Source organism: Lingula anatina, chromosome 3 (genome assembly GCF_051362555.1).
Source record: "Lingula anatina isolate TDL-2025a chromosome 3, LinAna3.0, whole genome shotgun sequence".
Classification (NCBI taxonomy): Eukaryota; Metazoa; Brachiopoda; class Lingulata; order Lingulida; family Lingulidae; genus Lingula; species Lingula anatina.
In genome coordinates, this window is record NC_141769.1 from 23,672,231 (window position 1) to 23,694,775 (window position 22,545).

Consider the following 22,545-nt stretch of genomic DNA (forward strand, 5'->3'; position numbering starts at 1 on the left):
TTACTTGGACTACATCTTGGTCTAATGGTCTACCGACAGCAGATTTATAGTTGTTCGCAATGCGCAATTTCCCAATTTTGAAAATCCTCTTCTCATCATTTTTAGGGAGTGGGGTTTTTTTCAAGGTAATAGATCAAAATCAGTTGCTGTTCTTGGGTGGATGACAATGATGGCAAACTCACGTAAATTTACTGGAAGAAAAGACAGAAAATATCAACAAATTTACAAGGGTTCATTTCATAAGTGATATTGATATTTCATTTTGTTGTTTAATCTCTGCATTTTTTTTTTTTTGTTGTTGTTGTTGTATTGTATCTGTTAAATCCCAGTGAATGAGCACAGGTTGATATTCCCTTACTAAGGTATACCCTATATCCAAAACCGTGAAAAACCATAATTTTCATTTCCACCGCCGCGGGTGAAATTCTGTAATCTAAACTCATAGTGTTTCCAAAACTTGAAACGTAGAGCACAAAAAGGATTAATGTTTGTAATTCTGTGAATGGTTTTCGAAAATTCGTACCTTGGTGATTTAAAGGAAATGTTGAAAACTTCAGGAATATCTATTTTTTCTTGGGGTTGGGAAATGGGTTATAAAGGTCTTACTCTGATTGTATGTCTTTTTAAAGCTTATTTCTTGTAAGATACTTCTTTCTCGCCGGAACTATTGATGTCATTCGGCCACAAGGGTTGATGGACAATTTTTTTCAAGAGATAGATGACATCGCAGGTGACGTGTGCAAAAATGCATTTCCAGGAGGCATAATACGGAGGATTCCATTTCATTGATTGATTACGCCCTCCCATTAGCAATGCCAGAAGACTTAAACAAATGCAGTCCCTGATTAATTAGGGTTTAACAGAAACGAGAATTTATCCGCTGAAATCATTTATAGGTTATTTTTCTTAACTTCCTTGATATGATAATCTGTCTTTTCCATGAAAGTGGAAGGTAGAAGGTACCGGGTACGTGTCATATTACAAGTAGCTGGAAAGTTTTCTTTCTGTATACTTTTGTGATTTTAAATATTCTACGAAAACGAACAATGACATTTTGCTATATGTTATGTTCTAGAATGAATTTGAATTATACGAAGATTCGTGTGACAGTTTTTAGCCTACTTTTTGGACTACCAAATACCATATGATGTCAAAAATGTTAAAAGAGCATACTGTCTAAAACCCATCATTGGAGGGGGAACAAAAACTTGTAATTTGGCATCGGGATTTAAAGGAGGTATGCGAACTATAGGCGAAAAATATTAATTGTTTATGCAAGAAGGTAATGATTTTTAACGATCATCTGACCTCACCTTAACCTTATCCATTATTTATTCGAAAGATGCTTAAAAGCAAAGGCTGGGTTTTTATTGTTCAGTTAAAACAAGTATCTCTTTATTTCAAACTTGAAATTAACGCATACGTTTTAGGAATTAGTAAGAATTATATCACTATCCCCCCTCTCAAAAGGTGAATGCGCTGGCATGTGTGCGTGCACACACGCACGTACGCACACACACACACACACACACACATACATTATAATTTCCTTCAAGTTGTAATACCTAAATATTTTGGGACGCAGTACAATTCCGTTTTAATATCTTATTTTGAACAAAAATTACGTGTACATCGTGTGAATAAAAATACGACCCGAAAGTTTGAGTGTAGGATTTTAAAATTATCTTACATGGTTTTTGTTAGCTTTAGCGCAATATTATGTCCAACATGTTGAATTTTTGAGTCGGTCGCTTTCATAGAAAATGCTAAAATAAAATCATTGCCTAAAACTACTACAATGCCAAAATCGAAAAGTACAGTAAGTGCTGCAATGTGATGACACCTGTCAATCACCTGCCACACAACGCGTGCACGTGACAGCTGATTGACAGGTGCCCTCGTCGTTCAGGTGCACTTGAATGAATTTCGGGTAAACAGTAGGCGCAGGTAGCTAAAAACAATGAGATATTCCTCAACAAAATAAGGTTGATATGATCCGCTGCTAAAAAGCGGTGAATGGTCGATCTTGGACTGTCAGTGCACCAGAGGAATTTGAATTTGTCGACGAAATTGATAGAATTTCTGAAGGAACATCTAGACAAACACACCGACAAAGCACAAAGGATCTTGACAAAAAGTTAGCTGCGATCTGTCCAAAACAGGAATCAAGAATCATTTCAAGGCGATCAAACAGACGAAAATATCTCTTCACGCCGCCTCTAAAAAAAATGTCAATTTGCAGTTATTAATATATAAACGACAGATACTTAGACCCCATTCCCAGAGATTAGATCGATCCAAACTAGATCGACCTAACTCCCTGGGGGTTCACGCTAAATAGCTGTTAGCCCAGCGGGCACGAAAGTTAATTACCCCCTTACAGCTTGTAGTAGGCGGGACGGACATTTAAGCCAGATTATCTGACAGTAATCTAGTGAGACTCCCCACGGGGATAGGTCGATCTAAAATCCATGGGAATACGCCCTTAGAGTATGTTAAGCGCAGAGTGTTCAGGGAAAGGATTTTACAATAAGATTGCACTTGATAAACAGACTGATGTTGTATTGGGTAAAGTAGGAGAAAAATGGAACTGCCATTTTCTAGACTTTATCGTGACTCGAGACTTCAAAATAAAAAAAAATTATAGGTTAACTGGAAAACAGACATTTATTTCCTACAAACATCGGGACATAAGTAAATGTATCAGTTGCATGGAGCCATGACAATATATCGTCTACATGTACCACATCTGGGTCTCGCTCGCATAGGAAGTGAAGAGAAGGTGAAGAGAAAAAATTCACCGTACGCGAGTTAAAGACCGTACTTTGGATTGTTGGTCCGAAATGTCCTATAAACTGTATACAAGTGTCATTGTTGGTGCATTTACAATTTTCAGAAAAGATCACAAAAAAATGAAGTTACAGTTTCACGAAGGAAATTAGTGAAAAAAAGGAGAAGGTCGGATGTCTACATGTGTTGATGATTATATACAGATTAAAACGTAATAGATAAAATAGGGAAGTGTAGGCCTATACAAAAAATTGATTTTGGTGTTCAATATTTTTAAGTGATCTGGTAAAATTTCATTTCCAAGAGTACACACTTATTACTAATACGTTATGAGATATATAATAGCTTTTCAGTAAGAATAATGAATGAGAATAACAGTTCAAACATTTTTTCAAAGGTAACACATGTACCAGGCACGTGACAGTAGTATTTGCAGTTGTTCTTGTGATTAAAATTTCACAATTCCTATGATTTTATTTCATAATTTTGAAATTTGGAAAAACATCTTAGTAATATTTCTCTCGAAGGGATCTCGACAATGTACGACTCAACAAAATGACAATAAAGAAGAGCATAGTAGTATAAGGAATGATATTTTTACTATTATGATTATTGTAACAAGATAGAATAAGCTGAAACGTTCTTTTCTTAAGTCACTTGAATACATCACAACAAAACTGACAATAATTACTTTTGTGTCCCTTCTGAAAATAAATTTAAATGAATATTCCTTTTGCTTGACAGTTTTTGGTGCAATTTGGGCGATTTCGACAACTTGGTTATTGCAAGACATCTATCTATCGCTACTTAAAAATAATACTTAAATACTAAAATGGATCCTTCATCATTTGCGATCAAAAATTAGATCTCTCCCTCCCTTCCTTCTTGACATCTGTTTGCATAATTCCGAGAGATAGAGGTGCAGGCGACATTTATACAGTGGGCTCAAAGTTGTTTTATTTAATGTTCACCAGGCAGCATCTCTTGCTGTCAAAATATTCGCGTCACCTAGCGGTGGACCAAGAAGTGGCTGTCATGCTTGACCCCTTGAGGTCAGCTAGGGTCACTGCAGGTGTGTTGTGGACAGCTGTGCAAACAAAGGACATCAATGTTCGCCCAGAAAGCTTTTTTCGCGTATGAAATAAATTTGACCAATATGATTGATGTGGATGACGAAGACAAATGAAAAAAAAATATGTAGAGAATATATCGCGGCGTTTTTTTTTATGATTTTTCTTACAGCGAGACATTTATCCACCCTCTACCAGGCCCGCAAATATTCCTATGTGGAAATTTTGGCTGAGGCACAGTACAGAGAATGACCGTTAATTTAACCAGTAGGCTACAATTTAACCAGTACAGAGAATAACCCTTAATTAATTCTGTGAAAATCTGGTGAAAATTTAATCTGTGGCCCTGGTAGAGGGTAGCGTGCATAAACTTTGCAATATTATTTGACCTGAAAGAATTTAAATAATACAATGTGTGATATAGGACCAATTTTGAATTTCAATGAAAACTGAGCACTATGAGCCTTAGTTTAATAAAGATGTCTTTATTCGTTTATTATTCATTTTTTACTATTTCTAATATTAAGACTTATCAAATTAAAACCCATATACAAATGTGCAGTGAATAGCCCACCGACCAAATACGATATGTTTTTTTATATCAAAAATCGCTGCGTTCATTTATTCATCAATCTTACAGATATTACACCTTGTCACTCTCAACAAAGAACGGGTGACAGATCTTCGTCAAGGTACTTTGTCATATAAATAACGATGTAATCACAGATGCAGTTGTGGTAACCCACACGCATTTATTCGGCTCCTAATATGAAAGAGTAAATTTTAATCTTAAAGAGTGCACACATTTTCAAGATACACAGTGCATGTCGTTTAATTCGCCGATATGTTAGCCGGTTAAAGAAATAAAACGCAGAGCCTACTATTTGAAAAAACTATAGTAGTATAGTTATATGTATATACGGGGTAGGATTATTTTAATACCGTAGGAAACAAACTAAATCTACATGTACATGTAGGTACTCGTGAAAGCTGCGCGACAATTTCAAGATAATTATATAGGTCACCTGGCCAGCTAACAATAAATGCTTAATGCTCTGTGAATAAAACCAGTCCGGACAAGTCGGTGAACATGCAGGTTAAGTGGCGTTCAAAGCTGGCCTCTACTGGATATACACATGTATTGATATGTTCCACAGCTATATTCAAACAAAGAGACCATGCTATAGATACTGACAGCGTAAAGGTGTATTGATTTGGCTATATGCCTGCATTAATGCACGACAGTTAAGGTGAACGTGGGTACATTTCGACTTCACAGGTGCTCAGGGATTAAAGAAGTTCCGTTTCGCAAACACAGTAAGATAAGATTGCGTTACCTCTCACTCCTTCGCGTAGTATTTACACGTGTTCCTGACCAAGAGGTCACGGCACACTTTTTAGAAAAAGCATCGACAAGGGACAAAAGAAAAGTAAACCTTTCTTCACAATCAATAGCGAACAACCTTTTGAAATCGTGCATATAAACTAATATAAACACTGGGCTTGTAACCGCCAAAGCTGTTAGTCACACGTCACAGTCTAATAATAGACCAACGACAAAAGTTTCATTTCAGAGTTTAGATCTTTCAAAATGCTTACTGAACGTTGTAGACGGTTCAAAGAGAACAAGGCAAGAGACGAGAACTGAAGACATGTATGAGACTTGACTGTAGTACTCTTAATTGTACTAATATCAACACATACAAGCAGCAACCCTGTGTTTTAAGATATACAACGTCGTTTTTAGTGCTTATGTAGGACGCTTCCTCGGATATCACAAATGTATCGCAACAAAATTCCCGGGCATATATACATGTATGTCCTAGCAGGACTCTGGCTTGTCTATGGGACAGCTACAGCCGACCACGTCGTCCCTCCCTTAATGGCGTTTGTCTGTGGTACGGGCAACGTGACACTGTCATGCGAGCAGCCAAAAGACCATGTAGTGTCTCTGGAGTCCGCCGGGTATGGACAGGATAATTCTTATCCGTGTGAAACATGTAATGGGCTGAATACATCAGCGCCCTCTGGCCCATGTTCACAACACTGCATGAACCACACGGACCTGACGGAGAGTGCGGTGTGGATGACCTGTTTACAAAAACCAGTCTGTGTGCTCAGCTTCAAGGACATATTTTCTACCACCACCTTAAATCCTTGTGGGTCTCTAGGGGGGCAGAATTACCTGAAAGTGGTCTATTCGTGCATCAAACCTGAACCTCCAGGTGAGTTTTTCATACTCATGATGCGTTGTTAACATGTACTTCCATGGTTGTTATAATGTTTTTCTCAACGGTTCACGAACTTGTGGTTAACCCTTAAATGGCTAGACTGTATCACTCACAATCATCCTTTTTTATATGGCAGATAAAATACATTCATAATAATTGATAAAAGCTAACTAACGTTTTGTATGATTTGTCCTACATTTAGTTTTTTCAAAATGCAAGTCAAATATATTATGTTTTTATAGATTTTGATATATATTTTACATATGCATTTATGCACTTTTGTCAATGAGGACGTAGTAAATAAGGTATTTCAATCAATATATAATACTTGTGCGTGACTGATCTGACAGATATAATTATTATCGCAAAAATTTGCTCTTTTCATCATTAAAGCTGCCATCGTCTCCAGTGCCGCCTTGGCTGTGACCATCGGTCCCATTGTGGCAATTGCAGTTGCGGGTATCGCTATCGTCCTTGTTGCTATTCTCTTCTACCACAAACGACGGAAGGCTGCGGGAAAACCTCGCCAGGAAAGAGGCCCAGCATCAGTCGCTCTAAATCCTTCCCCAACCGCTGATGGGTCGCCAGAAAGAGTCACCTCACCTGAGGAGCCACTGAAGCCTTATGACCCCGAAAACATTCCGTACGTTGATGACAGTGATGGTCAAATAGATGCCTGACTTCCATGGCCTGGATAGTTGTATTCTATTGTGTGAGGGTTTGGTGATGGTGGTCGCCTAATGACGGGAGTTGGAACTATTACCGGTCTTAAATAGCGCTTGTCTGAATGCATCTTTTGAAAGGATGCATCACGAACGTATGATTTTGAATGAAAAAATGTTCAGAGGTTGACTGATGAATGGTATACAAAGTGTCGACTTAGTGCAGCATTACAGAATCAAGAGAATAGGTGTCAAGTGATAGCGCGCTGGAAGGGGCACGTACAAGATGACATAAAATACGTTTTTTTTTATTCCGAGAACAAATGATTTGGATCTGTGTTACAGTAGCGTTCCAGCTGTACCCATATGCAAGTGACGTGCTGTCTTTATGTTTGACAAAATAATATATTTACCCTCTTATGGATATAAATCACTATGTAGGATCATATCTTAGAGAGCCCCTTTTATTGTTTTAATTAGATTTGTATTTGGGATACAGTAAAAGCCGTCTTTTACAGGATATTTTCATGGTGATAATTTAAAACGCACTTTAAATTTGAGAAAATGAAAAGGAGTAAACGGTACATTGTAAGGAATAAACCTGTAATAAAAACGCTTATAAATATTTGTCGATTTTCTGCATTTTGTTTTTAAGAGAGGAATTTTTTAAAAATATTTTTCAATGTATACACATTGTGACAGAATGGATAATATGCATTGTTATATACCCCTGTTTTTTTTTTTTTTTTTTTTTTTTTTTTTTTTTGATGGTAAGATTTAATTACGTAAGAAATGAAGACAGCATGGACCATTTACAACGACTCGGGAAATTAGTATTTACAATTTTTTCCCTCAGTAAAATATTCAGACTATTTGTATAAAGTTTATACCAGTGAGCACGTTTAAAGTGTATACCCTTTTTCTATAATAAATTTGTATAGTATTTTTAAGATGAAAAACATATAGTAAAAAAAAACATTTAATTGAAGTTTACGACACAAGTGAGCTGTATATTTTGACGCAACTCTTTTATTGTCAATAAAGATCGTACGACAATCATCATCGTTGCATTGTTTTTTTAGAAAAAATAAAGTAATAGAGGACAAAAAGTATTATATGCATGGAAATTACACACATGTTCATTCTTGATTATAATACAGTAATACTAGTTGTAAAAGAAAGAAAATCGTCCGCCTACAACTCTGTAAACTAAAATGTAAAATACTTTCAGCTTTTACATACAAAGCACCAACTAGGTATCACAATGGCTGGTTTACAAAATACTGTACATAATTATTAGTAATTTGGCCTACGCTATAACGTGTGGCACGAAAGACAATAGCATGATATCACAAATTGGACGGAGAAATTACCCTTTAATTACAGATAAGAACATCTAAAAAAGATGAGCATTCAACTGCATAGTGTCTGTTTTTAATATGAGCAGATTGTACAGTCCTTCAAAACTGGTGTTAAAATTAAAACACTTCAAATCTCTAGAATTGTAATATGTTAAAAACATCGGCTCAGCAAGATGCTCAAACCGAAAGCATCAATACTTTAGAAAATCTTCCTAGACGTCTTGACTTCTCCGACTATTGGCTTGGCCTGGTTACTCATCCTTTCCAATTCCTGGTCTGCAACTCTTGTGATAGATTCACGTATCACCCCCTTGCACTGGAATATTAAAAAAGATCCTAAAATGAAGTTTTAACTAACATATCCCCAACTCACCGTCTTACGACTTAAATGGAGAACATACTGAGAGTTAACATTGTTCTTAATTAGACTGCAGAAACAAAACGATATCCACTTTGTTAAATAAAGGTTTGATGTTTTTACTAGCAGTAGCAGTAGTAGAAGTATTTATTTCAGAGAAAATATACAATTTGTAACACTAAATATAATATGCGAGCGGAGTAATTTCTTTTTAGCGTAGTGGATGCTGCTTAGATGACTTTATTTACACTACACAGCTGTAATAAACACTTAAAATGTAATAAACTGTAAGAAACAATCAGAATATATAATTTGAAGACAAAAATGGTAATTTAACTTACTAGTCTATTTACATATTTCAGATAAAAAAAAAACAATTTCATTTCTGTCAAATTCACACCCGGCATGAATTTTCATGCCACTTACCCAGGCAAAGAAGGTGGCAATCATGACGCTCACTTCCTTCAGTTTCTCCAGCTCGAAGCCTTCCAGTAGTTTTTTGGCGTTCAGGGCAGTGTCGATGGTGAGGTTGGTCACGTCGAACTGTTTGATCTTCTCTTTAACATGCTCTGCGAGTAGCGCACGAACCTTCTGCCAGCTCTGGAATTTCGAGAAAGATTTTATTTAAAAAAAATGAAAAATAATTGTATTTTGGGTAAAAGACTTGCCCTATCCCTTATCAAAGACAACCTAGGATTTACTAATCTAGTTTTTAGACAAACATACTGAGCTAAACGCGGGGTAAATTGCTATATTTGCTATATTTACCCTGGGACGAATCCCACTCCCTCCCTTCGGTAGAACGATTTCGCCGACTTTTAATTTTTAATGAAAACATGAATTTCAAATTTACTCCAATGCGTCTATTGTAACTTGGTTGACACACAACCCTAAATATGTTACACAGTTTTTGTCTAGCTTTCCATTTTACCTGGAGTTCATTTTCATCATGCCCCAGTAGCATGAAGGTAGCTATCATGACTTGATGGATAGTATTGGAAGGGTGGTTGTACGCCTTTATCTCCGCGATGGTCTTCTGGTTAAGCTTGTCCACCTGTAAATATGTTATTACTGTCCTTTATCAAAAGTTACATTTGAAGTCGAATAAAAATGGATCAAAACAGTGGTAATAATAAAATCGACATATATCGGCATAATTAAATACAAAAATTCGATTCGATTTCGATTTCATCAATAATTTGTTATTATTAAACGTCTCTTCAAGATTTAAAAAAAAAAAACTAAACTAACCAGATGACACGTGGAAAAAATGCAGAGAGTGTACGAAAATAGATCTATCTTTCATGAACGACCTCGTCTTTAACAATTTAGTCAAACTTGAGCCAACACAACATTTGAAGGAATGCCCTTACTTCTTTCTTTAGTAGATCAAGGTTGGTCAGCTCTTCAAATATCCTTGTCCCCAACTCGAGTAGTTTGTCCATCTCGTGATTTAGGTTGTTCACGGCGCCTTGTGCAAGAGCTTTCTCCAGGTCGTCAAGATGGCGTCTCTTCATGGCACTGACAAGGTCTGAAACATTTATGGAACACAATTGCTGTAGTTTAAACTAATTTTGTATTAATCAACAAGAATTTTCTCTTCATTCGATGAAACTGAAAACAATAAAGAAGACAAAACATATTTTCCTGCTTTCATTCATTTTTCATTTGGACTGATAAATTCCCGAGTTCTTTTGTTTTTAAAATATGATGTAAACATGTATAGTACTATAATGTTTACAAAGGTTCAACCAAGGACGTTTTTGACCATCTTAACGCATTCAAGGTCAATGCAAAACTCCATATTACTTATGCTCTCCCAGGTTTTAACTTACCTTCTTTTGCTTTGTGGAAGTTAAGAAGGTCTGTAGCCTTTTGTGCATAGTCTTCGGGGTCTTGGACATCGTTATTCTTATATTCCTCAATAGCGTCCCCAAGTTCTTTAATTCGAATTGGATCTCGTCCCATTTCTTGCTTCAAAGTGCGGCGGAGGAGCTGGTGGTGTTCGGCTGGAAATTTTGAATAATAATAATAATAATAATTTGCAAGCCCTCTTCACTAATTGGCAAAATAGAACACAAGGATAGTTGAAATCAAACAGAATACAACAGACGCATAAAATATATATACTACATTTCTGATCAGTTATATCACTGAGGTTTGAATACAAAACCCTGGTATCATGTACACGTTTGATGATTACCAAATGTGACAGGTGAAATAAAGAACGGGTTCACTTTCAAGGCAAAGAAAACTGAAATGTTGGCGGTAACTCTGCACTAAAACGGACTTGGCGTGCGTTTCCTTATTTACGTCCTCATTAAGACCAATGTCTATTTCAAATTACCCATTCGCTGGAAGCACTATATGCAGATCGATTTTTAGATTGAAAAAAGAATAGCGACTACTTCAATGGCATATCTCCTAAAAAAAAAGCCTTTATGCACTTCCCCGAAGATTGACGCCCTTTATTGCCAAATCAACACCGATTTACTGTTAATTAACGATAACTATGTCTGTGGCTTTAACTGGTACAAAATGTGCTTTTATAGTTAACATAATTTTTTCTCCATCAATCACGGATAGTAGATATTGTTATTTAGCAAGGACATGTATAAAATACCTCGCTTTCTCTCCTCTTCATCTGCCGCATCCTCCACGAAATCTGGCTCATCCTTAGTACAAAGAAATAAAAATGTATATTAAAAACAAGCAATACATGGTTTCAAACGTCTTTATAATTTAAAATGTGCAAATGAGATACATGTTGTTCTAAAGCGCCGATGAAAAGAGAACACAAATTTCATTTAAAAAAAGGCCAGTTACTTATTCAGAAAATCACAGCAAACTAACCTCGAATGACGGCTGTTTTTTCGTAAGAGTCCAGGCCTGTACTTTGGTAATGGCGTTCTCCTGAGTTCTTTCAAAGAAATTGAGTGTAAATTCTCCGTCTTTTCCCATCTCGAGGGTGACGACTGATTCCCCCTTTTCGTTACAACCCAAGGAGACCTGAAAAAGAAAAAAGATTGGTAGACATTACTGGTTGAACCCACAAATATGCCCCCTCCCCTACCCTTTGACAAATTATTGACAGAATAAAAATAAAGAGTAATAACATTCAATACTACACCAATGAAAACCTATACGTGAGATAATGCCCATGTCAGCGCATGTATTAATCTGCCCTAAGCACGCCTGAGACCTCTTACCTGATGGGTGTCGAATGCATCGTGAGCATTTTTTCGCCTTAACTCCGCAAACATGTCTGTGATTCGCTTATTTTTCCACATCTCTTCCTCTAGCTTGTATTCAACTTTAGGATTCACAACCTCTTTCTTTTCTGGTTCTGCGGCAACTGGTACTGCCTCCCCCTCGGGAGCGTCAAGATCGGTGAACTCTTCGAGATCCATGTTTTCAGCCGAAGACACAATAAGGGCGTTGTAGGCATTGAAGAGCCGAGGAGAGTTTTCGTTAGTTCTGCAAGCCAGGATGTTGAACGAGTATTCCCCGCCTTTTGGCAGACCCAGGTCGAAAGCCACGTTGTTTTCATCAATATTACGACGACGTAGAAGCTTCTGCAAGACCTCGTCGGGCACATCGGCGTGATGAACCTCGCAGAACAATTCAATGGAGGTACCCACTTGGAATTCTACCGTCACCTCTCCCTGGTCGGTGTTAATCAGACCCCCGGGATGGCTGGTACAGGACACCCCCAACTTGTCACTGAGTGCATCCTTGCCTAGAATGCCCGTGTTGAGTTTGGGGAAGGGCTTGATGTCGGGGTTATCGTTACTGCAACGGATGAGATAATTACACACATTTGGCACGTCTCCTAGCATGCCTTCTCCAATGGCATTTATCTTAAGAGCATACTCCCCCTTTTTAGGAAGGCGCACGTTGACGGTGGCTACCCCGTTTTCGTTCCTGGTGGTGACGTAATCCTTAAGAGCGTGCTCATCCATGCCGTTGCTGACCAGACTGTGTTCTAAGTCAACGCCTACTGTGCAGTCAAATTTTATTTCCAAGGTACCGTCGCTAGTCTCGATGACAGCTTGATCGTGAGTGGTTGGTACCATTCCGACCTCCTCTGTTTCCTCATTGGGGCCGTAGCCGATCTCTGGGTTATCTGGAAGAGGCTCGCATTTCTTCTTTGCCTCGGGACAATCTATAATGTACGAGGAGACGAGCTTGAAATCTTCATGCTTTCTCTTGGCTTTTCCGTGAATGTCCATTTTAAACCTGCCTGTAATCGGCAGACCCACGGTGTATCGGATTTTCCGCCGGGAACTTTCGACAAAAACGAAATTTTCGAGTCTGTTATGGACTTCTTTTTCTTCTTCTTCATCATCATCTTCATCATCACCATCGGCGAAGCCTTTTAATGATTTGGATATTCTGTACATAAACACCAACCCACTTTTGGGTTTGAACGAAAATTCTATGTCGATTTCGCCTTCCGTGGTCTGCAATACACACTGACGTTGACTGCGGTCGTTCATTGATAAGTCCATTTCAAAGAACCGTTCTCTCAGATACACAGCTTTCTCGAAGTCCTGAAAACTAATAGGATCTGACAGAAGTTGCCACTTTGCATCGTCAGGCAAGTGAGTGTAAATGAGAGCAGAAGGGTCGGTCAAAAAATAAAACTCGTTCGTCCAGTGTTTGATTTCTTCTTCAGCTAACTGATCTTCTTCTTCTTCCTCTTCATTTCTGATAGCCTACAAAAAGAGTTGACATTCCATCAAGTTACAGCAATTTTTATATTTTTTTTTCATCTACAGAACATTAGGAATGCTGCAAGGTTTGCAATGTTCTAATAGGCCTAAGACATATCAATCTTGTATTACAGATTTTAATTTTCACTATTATTTCTCACCCTTCCATCATTTTCCAGCAATTGCCACTCAGATTTCCCCTGGCCAACTACGCACGTGGACGCCCAGAAAACGTCCACCAGGTGCCACTCGTCTTCAACATAAACCGCATTCCACTGTCCACGCATCTTATCGGGTTGCACGGGTTCCCCCAAGGTGTAGGCAGAACTTTTATTTACACCAGTGATAATTTCGCAAGGCACTTGAGCGCATCTGAAGGGGAGATGCAACGTATTCGAATCCATGTCTTATAATTATCTTAAAGGTTGCTTTATTGTTTAGTGTTTCCTAGATTATAGTGAATATAACTGCTGAGCAGAACAAGAATATAAATATGTGGACCTATTTCTTTTCTTAAATCTCTGGTTTTATTCTAGGAAAATAATTATTTATATATTTTAATATAAGGGCATAGATTCATTACCACTGGGCAGCACTTATGGTATGTGCAATATACATGTATATGTGCGTAGTATAAACATGTCCTTACCTACACATCCATGCAAACAAATGGGCATGACAACCCTTATTCCACTTTATTCTGCAAAGGTAATCCAGCGGTGTGTTGGTAGATGGAAGAGAATCTGATGACGTCATAAGTTTTTCGACGTCATTAACATCCACAGACGTCAGCCACCAGAAGATAGCTCTAACCTTCCCTAAATCTCCCCATGGGCCTTCTGTTAAATACTTGACCAAAGCTTCTAGATTTGACTCTAGCAACGAATTCTCGACCTGGACATTATAAAGCAATATCCAATAATGATTCATAGGGCCATAAGTAAGAGTATGTCCAACTAATCAATTGTCTTTTAGGACGAAAGTGATTGCAAACTCCAGAGAGACAGAAACCAATGCTATCCAAACAGTGCATTTTTACGTTATTTTTTTCTTTAAATTTCATTTGTTGTATTTTGTCAAAGAAATGAATTAAGTCCTTAAATAAAAATAACCTACCTGTGTTGATCTTTTGTCAATAAATTCATATTTCTTCTTCTCAAATATCTCAATTTTCCGTCGCACTGTAGGCTTGGGTGGCGGGGTCTCGTCAAGATTTTCATACACAAGCTTTGGAATTGGTGCTTTCTTCAACACGGAATCTCTCCGTGGTTTTTTGGGTACGGGAGAGTCTGACGTTGACGTCACATTCACGGACACTTGAGAGCTACGCACGGGCGTCTCAGCCTTCACCGGTGCTTCCTTGCTCGTTGCAGGGACGGTGCTGACAGGCTGCCTAGGTTGATAGGGCGGTGGCTGAGGGGGCCGCGGTGGTAGATATGGACGAGGCGGGTACGGCGGTCGGTAATATGGCTGTGGATGTTGGTATCCGTACGGCATAGGTTGTGGGTAGTACGGCATACGAGGCTGCTGCTGCTGTTGCATCATGTTGTTTTGCTGATTCTGTTTAGATATTAAAAAAACGTTTTGTCGGTCATTGATAATATTGATCTACCAGGCGCTTTGTAAATCGAGGAATTAAAGAAAATTGTATTTGTGATAAAATTATGTGCACTTTCTTTTTAACTGAGCCGTCACTGTTGTCCTCTCTCCTATGCACCAATGCATGTCAGATTTATTAGAAAAATTGCAAGTACTTGTATTTAAACTGAATAAGCACATGTCAGCCACAACCCTTAGTATCCGATAGTACAGTGCGCTATAACTATGATTCCCTTTGCAACTGAATCGATAGCTTAAAACAATTTATCACGAGTGCATCTTTTATCAAGGACAAGTCACTATATGTACACAGCAACACACTATCTCCTGACCCAAACACAGATAAATAAGCACTGGTTTGAAAATGAAAACGTTGAATAACTTGGCGCACATTTATTTATTGTATCAATCTTAAACTTTATCGCTCTTTCACAAAATTAAAAAAAACCAAAAACCAAAAAACACTTACAGCAACATAAAATATTTGAAACAAATATCGTGCAATTATTAGATGAAAAGTAGATGGTAAAAAATAGAAGACCAGAGTATTTATCCTTACCGTCGTAATACACATTACTTGCGGCTGAGGTTGTGCTGGTGGTATATATGTTATTTGCCCACGTGTGTTAGGCTGAACTCGCACGACTTGGGGCCTCCCTGGGGCTTGCCTGGCCTGGGGGGCATTCCCCCCAGAGGAGGGCTTAGACGGAGTGCTTCCCATAGTCTACACTCAATGCGATAACTCCGACACAGTCAATAAACCAGCATTTCTGAAATTATCAGAAAAGGACTTAACGCTATAGTTACTGCAAAGTTCTGTAAAACTTCCAAGAATAGCTATACTTTATCTTTATAATGTGGATAACATAAAAAATAAGATATGTAAAATAAATGATTTCCTTCGAAATGATGTTTCAATGCTATTGAAATTCCTTATTGAAACATAAAATAATTAATATAATTAGTATTGGTTAACAAACCACACCAATACAACTGCCCTCAGACATATTTGTTATAGCATAGGCAATCAATTTAGTAAGAGCAAAGTGAAAAGAGAAACATTGATCTTTATATCGACAGCCACGCGAGAAACAACAACAGATTAAAACAAACAAAATAAACATCAAAAAATTATTATGAGTGGCACGGGACAAAACTAGGGATAAGGCAATTTTCCTTCCTATGCAATGAAGTCAATTGCCTCGACTATTGTTTTAACAGTATTAAAATATTTCGTGAGGCAATGCTTGTTTGCTTGTTCCCATTCCCCGCCCCTTCTCTAGGCACAATCCTGGATCCACCAGACCAAATGAATAAAACTATACGCAAACCATAATCAATGACTTATTGACACGTTCACTGTAAGACTATAATACTCAAGCCTTGGCCCGATGATAACACAATAACCATTTAGCCCAGTCATCAGATCGATTCAAAATTGTATCCGCGCACAAGGACAAAATCGTCTTGTCATCAGTCCTAAAATGTCATTAATTTATTGTTCTGTATAATGAAAAAAAAAAACATAACTGTTCTGATAGAATGTGTTACCCCAGGCTGTGAATAATACAGAAAAAACTACTATAAGAGCACAATACATGTGAAATGTGGCTACATACATGTGTACCGCATGGTCCTTTATGAATCGTGTCCTCGTAAGGACAAGTGCGCACCTGATCGAAACTGATCTGACTACTCTCGATAAAGCGCGTATTTTTATATAAGTCTTAATCTCCGTTAGTTAGTGTGTGTGTGTGTGTGTGTGTGTAAGAGAGAGAGAGAGAGAGAGAGAGAGAGAAAGGAGAGATGGACAGGGTGAGGTGATTCTTATTCACGCGATATCTGTAGCCATGTACCACTACAACATGGTCCAGCAAAGTACATGTAGTACAAAGTTGCTTACCTTCAACCTCTAGTTTTCTGTCTTCTGTTCATGTAAATCACGGAGTTCTTAATTTCAAAACTGTCATAAGAGATAAACCATTTTTGAGCGTAGTTCTAATAGTTAGTTAATCTGTACTGAAGCTGTCCGAAATAGTTGCCCAGGTCACTGTATCTGGTGTCAGCCGTCTATGTGTTACCCCCTACTGCGACAGCAAAAGAATGTCACCAGCTCCAGCCATAATGATAACGATAAAATGTGGCGATATTGCTACGTGACTAACTCAACTCAAACGAATCTTCTGAAACGCTATAAACATATATTTTATCAATCTTGGCAAACAAACTACAGCGCCATTTTCTTCACCCCAGTCTAAAACTAGGACATTTATCGATTTTGTTTTTCTAAGAAGGGGGCTTAAGGAGACACTCGAAGTATGCAATACAATACACAACAAATAACTGCTGTTCGATTCATAAGAGTAGAGGCTTTTCAAAATATTGTTTGGAATAATTCAATTGGCTTTCTTTGCACGTCAAACGCTTGAGTGGCGCACAAAAGCTGCTTTGGAGCTGTCAGTTTGGTAACGAGGGAAACAGAATGGAGACTGCAGCTGCGCACGCAGTCTTGACTCACTGATACATAGTGAAGAGATTATTAAGTATAGCATTGCGCAATAAAAGACGGATAAGTGATCGTCTGAATTGTTTATTAGCGATACTTTTGAAATAAGGAGGGAAAGAAAAGTAAAGGCAGAAAGAAGAATATAGAAACGACGGAATAAATGAACGAAAGATTGACAGAAAGGGAAATGAAATAAAAAGAAAGACAAAAATTGAGAATGAAAGAAAAAAGACAAAAAGTGGGAATAAAAGAAAAAAGACTGAAAGTGTGAATGAAAAAAGAAAACAGAAAGAAAGAATGAAATGAAAAAGAAACAAGGCAGCAAAGCTGTCAAATGTACAGACAAAAAGCAGAAAATAACAATGCACAAAATAGGCTACTGTCAATTCTGATGCAAAAGTCCATTATGCGTAACTGCAAATTCAACATCAAATTTTAGTTATGCTCAACAGGTAATACCGATGTAAGTAAAATGTGTAACAAGCATGAGGCTTCAGGCCCATGGGAGTTCAAGTTCACACTTTGAAAATGCCAGAATGAGAAAAATGAAAATTTCACACAAAATTGCATAAATTCAATAATAAATGATAACCCAATTGAGCTGGCTTTCTGCATGATAATCTTAAAAATCATATTTGTAAGTTAAAAATAATAATAAGTAACACAGTTTTCTTTTCATAATGTTTGTAGTAGCAGTGCAAAAAGATTTTTGTCAATTTTGATGTAACATTACATAATAAATTACAGAATAATTATCACCAATTTTTGATTATTGACTATAAATAGCATGGGCATGAAGAAAATTTGATTACCATTTGGCTTCATGTCCATGGGAGCTCCGAGTCCCACAATGAGTATGCCAAAACGATTATAATGAATATTTCACTAAAATGTATAACTTCCAGAAAAAGAAGTCAATTAGACTGCTTTTCCAACTCAAGCTGCATTTTAGTCCTGTGTTTCTTTTTTTGAAATTTTGACAGTCATAAGTAACACGGTTTTCCCATAATGGTCATCATGGCAGCAGCACCAAAAATTGTGTTTTCTTCTATTTTGATGCAACATTACATAATGCTTAACAGCATAACGACCATCAATTTTTAATAATAAAATATACGTATCATGGATTTTCAGAAAATGTAACTAGCATGGGTCTTCAAGCCCGTGGAGGTTCTAAGTTACAACTTGAAAATGCCAATATGTGAAAAATTAAATGTTCACAAAAAACTGTTTAATTCCCAGAAAAATTTACATACAGACTGTATTGTCTACTAAAGCTGTATTTTAGTCCCATGTTTCTTTCCTGTAAGTTTGAGAACAGTAAGTGACATGATTTTCCTTAAATGGTCATCATGGGAGCAGTGCCCAAAATAGGGGTTTCTTCAAATTTTGCGGTTTTTCACTTATCGTGTTACATGTATCAGGGTTGCATATATGCTGAAAAAAAGTGAAAAAACAGCATAACTTCCATAAAAATGTCCCGATCACGCTGATGTTCGAACTTGACCTGCGTACTATGAATATTTATCAGTTCTGTAAGTTTCAAGCCAAAAGGTAAAACGGTTTTTCACTTATCGTGTTATCGGTGTTGCATAAATGCTGAAAAAAGTGAAAAACCAGCATTACTTCCATATAGATGACCCGATCACGCTGATTATCGAACATGACCTGCATATTATGATTATTCGTCAGTTCTGTAAGTTTCAAGCCAAAAGGTAAAACGGTTTTTCACTTATCGTGATATCGGTGTTGCAAAAATGCTGAAAAAAGTGAAAAAACAGCATAACTTTCCTAAAAATGGCCTGATCATGCCGATTTTCGAACTTGACCTGCGTATTATGAATATTCATCAGTTCTGTAAGTTTCAATACAAAAAGTAAAACGGTAATCCACTTGTTATCGCTGAGTGCACGGCGACGGCGACGGCAACGACGGCGACGACAGACGCAGGTGACAGCTATATGTACAGACTGCGTCTGTGCATAAAAAGAAAAAGGAAAGAAGATTGATGAAATAAAAAAGGAAATAAAAAAGAGAGCATATTGAAATCCTTGGGAAGATGACCCCAAGATCAGACTTTCGACGCCACTGTTACATATTTTTAAGTTCAGAGGCCGTATTCTCAAAAGGTTGTTTTTCCGTAGGCCTAACTTTGAGCGTAGGTCCGACTTTTAGGCCTACATTTTTAAATGATATTTGATGTCCTCGAAGGATTGCTAGTTACAAACTCTTGTATCTTCTCATGTGAATTTACAACTGCCTTTGACCGACTGTAACTTGTTCGTTAAAGTTATACACACTGAGGACCTCACTGAGGGTAAACGTGAAATTAGTGTTAGGCGCGGACATCTTTTCCAGTTTTACTTCTTACTTGTTTTATGTTGTAGGCCTATATTTTTGACAGTAAGCAAAAATATTTTAGCTTTGTTACTTTTTGGTGTGGATTAAGCTTTCGGGTGCTTTAGATAAGGTTCTTAGATTGAACATTTCGGGGGAGGGGGGGGGTTGGGGGGGGGGGATCAGTAATCATGGCAATGATCGGAAATGATGGTACCGGTATACGAGTTTATCGGCGAGCATATCTTGTACATTTTATATCAAAATCTGTTTTGCTTTGACCCCTAAAGTAATTTCTGCTTTATCAGTACTTAATATTTTAAGGACAACAAATTGTTTTTATACTGAGAAATTTCATAATGGTTTATAAAAAGATAAAATGAAAAGTTCTGAAATTTATTTACTAAAAGTCCCTACGTAAACCACTTCTAACTACTAAATAATCTACGCAGGAGTAAATTGTGTCTGTACGGAACTAATCATACAATGAACAAAGCGTCAGGGGAAGTGTCGTTGGTAAGCGGGCGTTTCTCGATGTCTGTTTATAAGTGAAGAAAACAAAATAACACTACACGAGCCTTTTTAGATATCTAAGACGGTCCTGATTTTACATACGGACAATGGCTGCTCAGTTCTGGAAATACATCCCGAAGACTCCGAGCGAAAAGGGCGCGTTTGCCTTCATTATCATCATGGGTTTCAGCAGCCTTTATTACATGCTCTTTGTCGTGCATCCAACAATATTTCAAGAAGCAACACCATGGTATTGCATCCATTTAGCTTTCATTGCTTTTGAAGCCATGAACGTTCTAGGAAATTTTTGGTACATTCTCAGCACGGACACGACCGAGGGCAATGTTGTTCTTCCTAGCACTTTGAAAGCTGGGTGGCGATACTGCACGGCATGTGAGGCCAACTTTCCCCCTCGCTCCCACCATTGCCACACGTGTAACCGATGCATACTGCAGAGGGATCATCACTGCTTCTTTACGGGGAACTGCATCGGCTTTGCCAACCACCGTTACTACCTTTGTTTCACCCTTCATGTGGCCATATCTGGGTTTTATGCCGTTATAATGAATGCTGACTACACTTGGGCCGTCCTAGGTGGATTGTCTTGGACTTCACTAGTTTCTATGGCGTTACCAATTGTCTCTTGGATACTTGGACTGTCAGAGACCTACACCTTTGCTGTGGCATTTCTCAGCGCTGGTTGCATAATAGCATTCCTATTAGCGTCCGCTCTAACTGGGTACCACTGTTTGCTCATTTTCAATGGACAGACAACTTACGAGAGAACACACAATGTGAAGCAGTATAATCTTGGATGGATGGAAAATGTGCATCGGGCTGTGGGTGAAAACTGGATAGCTGCATGTTTGTTTCCTTTTGCACCGCTGAAAGTGAAAGGGGATGGATTTAAGTTTCCACAAAAAGGCGAGTTTGAGGACATTAAAGATATGTGAAAGGATCCCCTCTGAAAATTAGTCTTATGAAATAATTCACAGGATAAATGTTATCAAGAACTTTTTTTGTTTTCTGGAGACCTATAATTTTGCTATGGCTCTATTAAGAGCTTGTTGCATAATAACTGTTTCTTACCAGTGACATTTCAAATAAAGTGGATACCACTGTTTGTGACACCAAAGACATGTAAGGATATTTCTACCTACAAGATATTACTTGGCTTTTAAATGGGTCTAACAGATATTTTCTACAATTCTAAAATCAGGATTATATAGCGTTTGCTTTATTACCAAACATGTGACCAAGGACTTTACCAAATGTGATTATGTTTAAATGTGTGAAGTGACATGTGAGAATCTGTGATGCAAAAAAATATGTATAATTTATAAATTAATTGAACTAAAAATCTATTTTGAAGAAGAGATTTGACTTGCTATTTTACAAGAACATTCAACGAGAACACAGTGAAGAAAAGGAGCCCAAATATGTCTTAAATAGCAATTCCCTAAAATGCTATCAATTTACGTTTTATGTAATCTTGTTTTTGATAGGTATTTTGTAATTTTGTAATTGTACAGTGATAATGTAATTTACTAAATGCTGTTTTTGATGGTTTGTTAAGTCATGATTTAGACATAAGTCTTTATCGTTAATAGTATATAGTGATTGTTTTAACATTAAATTAATGTGTAGTGAAAGGAATTGTTGCATTAAATGTATTAAAATGATTTAAAGAAATTGTCACATTTTATCTTAAATGAGCATCTCCCATTGGTCGTTCAACAAGGGGTTGAACTCCTAAGACGGAAGTATGTTGAGAGCAATGAGAATTGTCAGTGGTAATTTGTCTCTTTTGAACACTGTAAAAGAGTTCAACCCCTTTGTTCGACGTTAACTACTTTAAATCTTCTTCCAAATTAGTGGACATACTGGTACATTTAGTAACTAGACATGACAACTATAAAAGGGGCTTTGGCAGAGGTGGACATCACTCTGTTTTAAAATTAAAAAAAAAAAAAAAAACACTGGGAAATTATCCTCCACAGGGGTCCTCGTTGTCACGAAGTTGGACGAAAGACCATCAATCTACTCTGTATGTACCTCAGAAACTGGGAATGACAGAAACGTCTTTATAATAGAGATTACATTTTCCCCTGAAACAGAGATTAATCGGCCGCTGTCAATGTTTCTTTTATGTTACAAAACTGAGAACAGTGCTTCTGTATTCTCAGTGGACAGGCTGAAGTCTCCCGAGAGAGAACGTCGTCAACTAGAAAAAAATTATATATCCAGTAATAGCTTTGGATAAAAAAGGTGATAAAACCGTGGTTAAGACATAATATTTAAAGGATATTTTTAAAATTACATTAAGAAATTTTATGAGTGCATGAATTGAGAGGAGTCGCCGAGGCTAGTTTACTGTCAAAATTTGTTATCATACACAAAACA

General features: G+C 37.4%; 3 protein-coding genes across 3 annotated transcripts; 2 read left to right on the plus strand and 1 right to left on the minus strand.

The window, feature by feature from the left end:
• Window positions 1-4,919: 4,919 nt before the first annotated feature.
• Window positions 4,920-7,146, plus strand: LOC106158365 (uncharacterized). Its single transcript, XM_013534301.3, has 2 exons — window positions 4,920-6,085; window positions 6,485-7,146. Exons 1-2 carry the CDS (start codon window positions 5,641-5,643, stop codon window positions 6,769-6,771), a joined length of 732 nt encoding a protein of 243 aa, XP_013389755.2. The 5' UTR covers window positions 4,920-5,640; the 3' UTR covers window positions 6,772-7,146.
• Window positions 7,147-8,043: 897 nt separating this feature from the next.
• On the minus strand, window positions 8,044-17,070 carry LOC106158364 (uncharacterized). The gene is made up of 13 exons (XM_013534299.2): window positions 16,690-17,070; window positions 15,346-15,556; window positions 14,304-14,747; window positions 13,837-14,081; window positions 13,349-13,559; window positions 11,682-13,190; window positions 11,326-11,481; window positions 11,096-11,147; window positions 10,308-10,481; window positions 9,846-10,003; window positions 9,404-9,526; window positions 8,899-9,072; window positions 8,044-8,430 (listed from the first exon to the last, which is right to left on the minus strand). The coding sequence occupies exons 2-13, from the start codon at window positions 15,505-15,507 to the stop codon at window positions 8,314-8,316; spliced, it is 3,525 nt and encodes a 1,174-aa protein (XP_013389753.2). The 5' UTR covers window positions 15,508-15,556; window positions 16,690-17,070; the 3' UTR covers window positions 8,044-8,313.
• Window positions 17,071-20,115: 3,045 nt separating this feature from the next.
• Window positions 20,116-21,824, plus strand: LOC106156893 (putative palmitoyltransferase ZDHHC24). The gene has a single exon (XM_013532334.2). It carries the CDS (start codon window positions 20,250-20,252, stop codon window positions 21,093-21,095), a length of 846 nt encoding a protein of 281 aa, XP_013387788.1. The 5' UTR covers window positions 20,116-20,249; the 3' UTR covers window positions 21,096-21,824.
• Window positions 21,825-22,545: the final 721 nt, after the last annotated feature.

Excerpts from the sequence above, each read along its gene's own strand:
- LOC106158365 (XM_013534301.3), top strand. The coding sequence starts at position 5,641 with ATGTATCGCAACAAAATTCCCGGGCATATATACATGTATGTCCTAGCA. Across the intron at positions 6,086-6,484 it reads CATCAAACCTGAACCTCCAG|CTGCCATCGTCTCCAGTGCC; the intron begins GTGAGTTTTTCA and ends TCATCATTAAAG.
- LOC106158364 (XM_013534299.2), bottom strand. The coding sequence starts at position 15,507 with ATGGGAAGCACTCCGTCTAAGCCCTCCTCTGGGGGGAATGCCCCCCAG. Across the intron at positions 13,560-13,836 it reads TTGTTTGCATGGATGTGTAG|ATGCGCTCAAGTGCCTTGCG; the intron begins GTAAGGACATGT and ends TCTCCCCTTCAG. Across the intron at positions 11,482-11,681 it reads ATGCATTCGACACCCATCAG|GTCTCCTTGGGTTGTAACGA; the intron begins GTAAGAGGTCTC and ends TTTCTTTTTCAG.
- LOC106156893 (XM_013532334.2), top strand. The coding sequence starts at position 20,250 with ATGGCTGCTCAGTTCTGGAAATACATCCCGAAGACTCCGAGCGAAAAG.